This window comes from Podarcis raffonei, chromosome 6 (genome assembly GCF_027172205.1).
Source record: "Podarcis raffonei isolate rPodRaf1 chromosome 6, rPodRaf1.pri, whole genome shotgun sequence".
Lineage (NCBI taxonomy): Eukaryota > Metazoa > Chordata > Lepidosauria > Squamata > Lacertidae > Podarcis > Podarcis raffonei.
This window is the reverse complement of record NC_070607.1, coordinates 79,715,824-79,724,909: the sequence shown is the minus strand read 5'-3', so window position 1 is coordinate 79,724,909 and position 9,086 is coordinate 79,715,824. Positions and strand designations below refer to the sequence as shown.

Genomic DNA, 9,086 nt, shown 5'->3' with positions numbered 1-9,086 from the left:
TTCGTTTTTAAACTTTTATTTACCACCTGATTAAAGCATGGAATACAACAGTATTATACATAGTATTTTTATGTAAAAAACTTTACATAGCTTTTCATAATTATATAATTATTCTGCTATTCTCTCAAAAATGTATACATCCATCGGGCAAGGAATGCTTTTCATTAACTTAATGATATTAAATGCACTTCATAATAGAAGATCTCTTAAGAAAAAAAGTAGCTTGTAACTAATTTTAGGCATTTATATAGGTAAAACATTTTGCACAAAGTATATTTTATTTAAAGTTGCAAAGAGATATTCTGGACAAAATGTCAAGACATTTAGGAACTGCACCTCTCACAAATTGTTTCAAGCCAAGGATCATATCATCTGATTGAATGTTAAAATAAAATTTGGGGGCAAATTTCACTGGCCATTTTACACTGGCTTACGTTATCTTCAAACACGATTGTGCTAGTGGTAAGCAAACTATCCTTATAAAATGCAATACACAAAGATTTAAGCAAACTTTATTCCATCAACTTTGCTCAAAAAATAAACCAGCTTGTGTGCAAATATGCAGGCTTAAGACATTTGAGCCTCGGTTTGAATTTATACTACAGACCTTTAACATACAGGAGCTGTACTGGACTTTTGTTCTATCTCTGGTTTAGAATTTAAATAAATAAACTTAACTTTCAGAAAAGGGTGCAAAAATAATAATAATGAAGCTCCATTAAGACAACCTCAAACCCTTCAGGACGTCTGTCTATGTTAACCGTTTTTCCTCACCTGTTTACTGTAGAGTGCCTCTTCCAAATATTGACTACATGTAGATTTGTACATCTTGTCGGACTGTATTCTACACATTTTACTGTGGCATAACTTACTTTCATCAGTTTAAATGTCTCCAGTTGTAAGAGTGCTCTGTTGGCTACTGTAGATACAATGCTGGACAGCCACAGTTAAAGAGAATATGAGCAGGCTGTGTGTGTTCTTATCTCCCTTCTCCAGTTCCTATTCCTGCTGCCCCATTTCCCAATTCATAGTTTAACAATGTGTCTGCATCAGCAATAACCAGGGCTAATGCTAACCAGAGTTTACATCTTAAAACTGTTTGAGAACCAGGTCTGCAACCTCTGGTTTAAGAGGAAACCTGATGACTGTTAACCACAAGTGCAGACAGTATAGTGGTAACGCTAAACCATGGTTAATGCTGATAAGGACAGAGGGTAGGAATTCATACTAGAAATGGGAGGAAGGGGCCTGTGTTCTGCATGGGTCACTCCTGATCTCTAAGTTATGGTTAACGGATGGGCAGAAATATGTACATAAGACCTTACACAAACCTCTAATCCTACATTGGATCCAAGACACAGAATTCTGCTGCTGACCTGTACCAGCTGAATCAAATTTCATGCGGGTCGAAGGAAGTCTATAGGAGGTACTGTGTTTAGTCTGCAGAATCTGCTCCATGAGCTGCACTCAAATGAATTGCTGTGAAAGCAGCCGGAGAGAATTCCTATCATTGTTACGATTGTCTGTGGAGTTTGGTGCTGACAAAATGGAAAGGTACACTGAAGCCCAAAGCCACTGCAAGAACACATCCAGACATTACATGTACTGTATCAATCTCCACAGAGCTAGTACACACACACTTTCAGGAACATCTGGAGTAAGGCTATTATGGAGTCTCTCTCTCTCTACACACACACACACACACACACCATATGGTAATCTAGATCCTTGCCTCCGCCCCTCCAAATGTCATTAAATTAAAGTTCAGCAACTTGAAAATGTAACTGTTGACTGCTAACAGCTTTCTGAAGGAAACGAAGTCATTTAACACTAAGGCTTTCAAAGGTTCTAAGTTGTATGATCAGAATGTTATCTATAAGCTAAGATCTCACATATAAAGCTTCTTCATATTATTTTACATCGCAAAGTTCTGGAAGATACTATTACAGTCCCAAGGGTATTGCACTTCTCTTTCAGATTCTGAAGCAGCTGTAATGTTGCCATGCTCTCTTAATAAAAGACAAACAGCTACAACTTTGAACAGGTAACACTTGACAAAACGGGGTGGAGGCCAAGCTGCATTCATACAATGTATTAATAGTAGAACCATAGCAGTGGAAAAAATAAACAGCTCAATTAAAGAATATGTCCAATTAAAGAATATGTGGATGTAAATTTATATATATATATTTATAAACTTGGTACACAGTGAAATACATATTTATGATGCAAACTTAAAAGTTGAAATTTCTTTCAGTTTTGAAGAAAGTCAGACTATTGTTTTTTTCACTGTGGCAAAATGCCACCACAATCTTTTAAAATAAATTACTCACATTTCTGTCAACGTACTTCATATGAGACAAATGCTGCAGCTCTTATGCAAAAAATTCTTTGGTAGAGAAATTAAACGTCAGAAACTGTTCTTACTTATATTAATGACCAAACACAAATATAAAACAAAATTAACTTGAGATAGAGAAAGAGAGCACCAGTATTTAATAAAACAAATCCAGCCGTCAATTCTGGTTCTCCAAAAACCGCAACAACTTTGGTTGAGCTAAACAGCCAAACTCAATTTACAAAGCAAAAAGTTCCAAACACACTGAACCCCAATTACATTTCAACTCGGGCGTTATCATTTTCAATGGAACTTCAGGAACGCTTGCTTAGGATTGCAGCCAACCAACTACCATTTCCCCACCCCCAATTAAGTTAATACTTTTACCATGCTTATTTGCAGATATGGGTAAGTACAAAATATGCTTAATAATACTCTTGCGCTTGCATTTTTTAATATATACACACATTTGGACGGAAACAATTCCCTTCCTGCCCTCTTATGCAAATCTTACACTCATATCGGAGAGTTGAAATACAACTAAACAGGTTCTAGCCTGCTATACCGTACAAAACTATTTCCTCTACTAGGCCAAGAATACTAAGACATGGTCTTACAAATAAACAAAACAACTCTACCCCCCGACCCAAAGTCAGTAGAGCCAATAGAACTGCACTGATAAAACTGCAAGTTTGCTTCCTATTGCCCCTAACAAACAGGATTTCGTCACAAGTACATGTGCACTTATATTAATAAATCAAGTGGTCCCAATAGGAACCAGACTCTTCGCCCTCATACAACTATTGACAATAAAGTACTAACCAAGTCATTAAAAACAACCGCAACTCACAATTCTGCAATAAAAATAGAAATATCTTAATGCACATTAAAGATAGACTGCTTCTACCAAAATGTTAATCTATATATTATTCAAAAGGGGAAGGGCTTGACCAACTGCTATACATTTTAATTCATTCAATGTGCAATTCAAATATTAATTCGAAAGTTTCGTTTTGCCATTTCCTCCATACTAGTCAAGAATCAGAAGAATTTTCAAAGATATCAAGCTTCGATGGTGCATTCAAGGCATGAAAGATTTAGTAATGGAATTAAGAGGCTCATGTGTAATGGTTTTCTCCTGCTACATTTGGTGAGGGGGGTAGTATTTCCTTTGCAATACTGTATATTGCAAATTATTTTCTTGATACAGATCTAGTATCAAGGGTATTTACTTATGATGAAAAAATGAAGGTCCAGGCCAACACGATATGGCGAAGTTCTGGGAATGATTTACCACACACTTTCTGCAACATGTAAGTTGGCAGGGAGGGTGATGAAGATCAATTATCTCTTTGGATTCTTGCTAGGTTGTTGGTTATACTACCGCCCAACTGCCATCTTGCTATGACTTTGCAGAATAGACAGCACCAAATCATCAAAACAAAAAAGCACCCCGTATTCACACAGAGGTTGAATCCACCCAAATGGGGGCGTGGGAGACCAGATGTCCCAGCATGATTTTCGGATGAATTTAAGCCCTCTCTTAAATATTTATTAATACATTTGCTAACATCACAGGCCTATATGAATATATTCGGCATTATCTCATTTTCCATTCATTCATTATTTCCAACAGATTATGGGCAATTAGCTGAAAGGCATTAAGAAGGAACCATTGCAAACAACAGATTTGAAGACACAAGCTTTGTGATAAGAATGACTTGACATTTACTGCATTAAATTGCAAAATGCTCAACAGCTATTCTTATAGGGAAGCCAGAATTTTTTTTTATAAAGGAGACAGTTTTCCTTTAGAAATGCTATTATTTTGATCTGTTCCAGTGGTTGTTTCATCTTCTTTGAGTACAATCTCCCTCTCTCTGCATCCGTTCTTTGAACTTAGCACAACTCAGGCTTTGGGAAAGAGCAGTGGTGGAGCTACCATGCAAGCGAATGGGTCGCCGTCGTCCGCAACTGTCCTTCAGGAATCCAGATTTTGAATACTACACCTATGCGCAGGAAAAACTTCCGCAGTACTGCTCGGAGCTCTGGGATAAGGTCAAACTGCATTATCTCACACAAGTAGGGGTAATATGTTGAAGCATGTGCTTTGAACTTGGAAGGGAAAAAAAGGGGGGGGGTAAGATTGTTTAAAAAACCAGCACATCATCATCATCATCATCATAGAAGGAACCGAGTTCTCACAGACTATGGCAGGCACCCCCAAACTCAGCCCTCCAGATGTTTTGGGACTACAATTCCCATCATCCCTGACCACTGGTCCTGTTAACTAGGGATGATGGGAGTTGTAGTCCCACAACACCTGGAGGGCCGAGTTTGGGGATGCCTGGACTATGGGGTAAGCAACATCTAGGTTTGGAAACTGCATACCTCTTAAGGCCGCCAATGAACTTTTCCTTCAGTTTCTTACCTAACCAGAACAGCCAGTCCAAGCAATTTTCTTGACTGAGTCAGAGCAGAAAATGCCACTGCCCTTCAAGTTAAGGTTTGTCGTACCTAAAACCGGTCACGTTATCCCATAAGCAACTTTCCCCTGCTCCCTGGGAGTTAAAATAGTATATATTAAACAGTTACCTATTCTGCTGCCGTTTCATAGCTTTAGAAATCAGCTGCCTGAGGCGGCTATCTCCACTCTGCTTAATGGTAAGGCTGGCCCTCCAGTAACCAGAAATTCCCCCAGGGATCAATTTATTGTAGAGGTAGCCAGTGAGTAGTGGTTCCCAAACTTGAGTCTCTAGCTATTTTTGGACTACAACTCCCATTATCCCTAGCTACCAAGAACACTGGTCAGGGATGATGGGAATTGTAGTCCAAAAGCAGCTGGAGACCCAAATTTGGGAAACCCTGCTTTTCCCATTCTATGTCAACATGTAGCAATATTAATAATTTTAAAGAAATCTCCAAGTTTTAGGCTGCAACGCACTAAGCACATAACATTGAGAAAGTCCATCTAAACCATGGGTGGCTAATCTGTGGTCCTACCTGATGTGGTTAAATTCCAGCTCCCCCCAGCCCCATGCATTCTGCAACCCCAATCACAGAGTTCCAGAACAGACACAGCCTCTCCTTTTATAGATATCCATGCCTGAGTTGGAGAAGGGCTAGCACCACCACCACATGACCTTGGATGCACATCCCTGAAGCCACAATTTAATTGTAATGCCCTTTCATACAATGTGTTTGAGAGAGAAAAGGGATACAATTTCATGTTAAAGTGTGAAAATAATGTGCATGAAACCAAAGTGAGAATCTTTTCTTACCTTTTCATCACTGACTTTTAGTGTTTTTGTTAGAAGTAACAACAGGAGATTGGTCCAGGCCTCTCGGTGGCTTTCTGAGTTTACGGTGATAAAATAGGCCAACGCCTCACTGCACACACTAGAGAAAGATTATGCACCCACTCAATACATAGAAAAAGGAATCGTAAGCAAATGGAATCAACAGGTGTTGCGGACTACTCTCAAGCCTACCAGTAAACGTGGAAGCTTGATAGGTTTCACTTTAAATGGGAAGAGAAAAGTGACAAAACATTCAGTGGGCAGGATTCAACTAATGCAAGATGCGGCTGTTCCCTTCTCTGCTGCTGCCGCACATAGACCTGCCCCCTAAAACTGGCTTGGAGAACCCCTAGAACAGAGTGGCAGAAGAGGAAATGGGGGATTGTTCCATCTGCAAGCTGAAAAGCTTCTACTGATTGGACCATTATCACAGTGCTATACTGAATTCCTCTCAATGTCTTTTTATTTCATTATTTGACCTTTGTGTTTTCTATTTAAAATCACCCGGCTGAAACTGCAAGTGGGCTTGGAAGTATTGCAGTTCAATGTACAAATGGGTGATTTTCTTTATCTGATATCCACACAAGCTGTCCAATGTCATTTATGAATAGGATTATCTTTTCACTCTGAACAATTTCACCTAACTAACTAGAAGCAATACTTTGCAAAAAGCACACTGAAGCCAGAGTCAAAAGCTCTTTTATCAAATGGTGCGGAAGGGATGAATGGCCTGCTCCAGGTATCAGGTTACTTTCACAGACACATTCCAGGATGGTCTTAATGGAAGGCCCAGATTTGAACACCCATCACTTTTTATTACCTTGACGGAAATTAATAGGAAGATTAGGGGGAAGCATTCCATACAGACCCTGGAATCCAGGAGCCAAAAGCAGTCACTTGACTGGGCAGCCTAGTAACATCTTTGAAGGGTAGAAATAATGCTTACTTCAGGAGTCTCTCTTGTATAGCTTCCCAGGAGTCTCTGCGATTTTCATCAACGTACATTCGGAAGAGGATTCTCAGACAGCAAGCCAAACTGCTGGTTTCTTGTTTTAAAAGATTAGGCTTGGATTTACCCTTGAACCCTAGAAATCAAGGACAGCGATATAGCTAGATAACTATATCTGCATGTCTGCTCCAACTCCAACAGACATGCAAACATACAGCTTTTCCACACTGTGAGGTCCCAAACACACATTTGGCAAGACACATATGCCTTTGAAACCACATGCAGGTAAACACTATTGAAGGTAGAGCCATTTGAAGAAAGGAAATGTGCAGCTTCACTTAAACCCTGAACAAAGTCTCTTAATGCCACACTTGGAGCCTGACTCCACATTACACTTAAATGCCCATAGTTACCACCCAATCACTTTTAAAACTGGGGGAAAAAAATACAGTTTTAGGAGGAAGTGATTGGAATAGAAAAGGGGAAGGGGTACTTAACCCTTCTATAGGTATAAGGTTTACAACAACCCAAAATATGACATGCTTCCTCTGTACCATAAGGACAAAATAAATGCCATTAGCTTTGGCTTCATTTCACTGAATCTGAGCCTATCTTCTGGAATCAAATTTATGGAATTCCTACATGATGAACGGATATGAACAGCTATTCCATACTGTGATCTTCATACGAGGCAGGGATGGAAAACCTGTTGCCTTCCAGAAGTTGTTAGGCTACAACTTCCATCACTCCTTTACCACTGGTATGCTGCCCGGGGCTGATGGAAGTTGTTGATTCCCCATCTTGATATAAGATCATTAGCAAGGTACATTTCTTAATTGGATTATAATATTCCAAGTTATACTTTTAACCTCAAAATCAAAATAATAAAATTCCATGTTACTATATCAGGTATGGTGAATCTGTGGCCTTCTAAATATTGCTGGACTGCAGCTCTCATAAGCTCCAGATAGCATGACCAATGGGCAAGGATGATGGGAGTTGCAGTCTAACAATCGCTGAACTGGATTCATGTACTAGACCTGCAATTTTTTGCTTACACTGCTTTAAGTGTATATATATTTTTAACCCTTTGTGCACCACACACTTGGTGCTTACCTGCTCTCCACAGGACAGTCCTTTGTTCGTAATTTGAGTTAAAAGCTTTTGAAAATGAATGGGACTCCTGCAAACAATCCAGCAACTTGAACAGATGTTGGGAAGACATGTATTTGTACATTCCTTGGTCTTCAGTATCAATGTGGATGTCTGTTTCTAGTGTGTCCCTCTAAAATGGAAAATCCAGTTACAAGAAATTATGACTGAAGGAATAGGTGTAATCATAATTTTTTTTTAATCGGAGTATATCACAATTTCCAAGCGCAATAGACCAATTTTGGTACCAGTCCAGTGTACCTGGATGCATCAGTTGCTATCCCCCCCCCCCCGCCCCACACAGCCAGAGCAGAGGGCACATGCCACAGTTTCTGGTAACGGTAAAAGAAGTGTCATTATTCTATGCAGAATCACCATTAATTGATGATGCCTCCCAGTTTGTGGGAGGCAAAACCAACAAAATCACAGATGCATTGGTAGAATATGTGCCATTTGCTTCTGGATGCAATTAGGAAATAAATGTAGTTCTGCTATCGGAAATGTAATCTAAATTTCTCTCTGGTTCACAGCAACATTTGTCCCAGACAGTCGGCACATCGGGTCTTCTGGAGAAAAAGAGGGTGGTATCAGTTTCAGGGGTACCCTTCATTTTCACTGATGACTTTGACCTACCGTATTTTTCGCTCTATAACACGCACCTGACCATAACACGCACATCGTTTTTAGAGGAGGAAAACAAGGGAAAAAACATTCTGAATGAAACAGTGGATGTATCATTTTTGTGCTTCATGCTGTGGCCACAGACATGTGATCTGATGGTGAATTTGGGGTGACCCAATGCAAAAATCCTGAGAATTCCTGTGGATCCATGCTTTGTAACCACGTTTTTGCACCATTGCAGCCCCAGGCAACAGTGGGTGCGTGATTTTTCTGGTGCAGGCTGTAGCCATGGACATGCTATGTGATCTGATGGTGAATTTGGGGTGACCCAATGCAAAGATCCTGAGAATCCCTGTAGATCCATGCTTTGTAACCACATTTTTGCACCATTGCAGCCCCAGGCAACAGTGGGTGCGTGATTTTGGGGGGGCAGGCTGTAGCCATGGACATGCTATGTGATCTGATGGTGAATTTGGGGTGACCCAATGCAAAGATCCTGAGAATCCCTGTGGATCCATGCTTTGTAACCACATTTTTGCACCATTGCAGCCCCAGGCAACAGTGGGTGCGTGATTTTTTTGGTGCAGGCTGTAGCCATGGACATGCTATGTGATCTGATGGTGAATTTGGGGTGACCCAATGCAAAGATCCTGAGGATCCATGTGGATCCATGCTTTTTAACCACATTTTTGCACCACTGCAGCCCCAGGCAACAGTGGGTGCGTGA

At 40.1% G+C, this 9,086-nt stretch overlaps 1 protein-coding gene across 2 annotated transcripts in view; it reads right to left on the bottom strand.

The window, feature by feature from the left end:
* Positions 1–9,086, bottom strand: part of ARFGEF2 (ADP ribosylation factor guanine nucleotide exchange factor 2) — a 51,127-nt gene continuing 42,041 nt past the window's right edge. For both annotated transcript variants that reach the window (XM_053394202.1, XM_053394203.1), the window contains 4 exons: positions 7,703–7,871; positions 6,584–6,722; positions 5,620–5,737; positions 1–4,453 (listed from right to left, as the gene is read on the bottom strand). In XM_053394202.1, the coding sequence (XP_053250177.1) occupies positions 4,277–4,453; positions 5,620–5,737; positions 6,584–6,722; positions 7,703–7,871 (603 nt within the window). In that variant the 3' untranslated portion in view covers positions 1–4,276. The remainder of the gene's footprint in view (positions 4,454–5,619; positions 5,738–6,583; positions 6,723–7,702; positions 7,872–9,086) is intronic.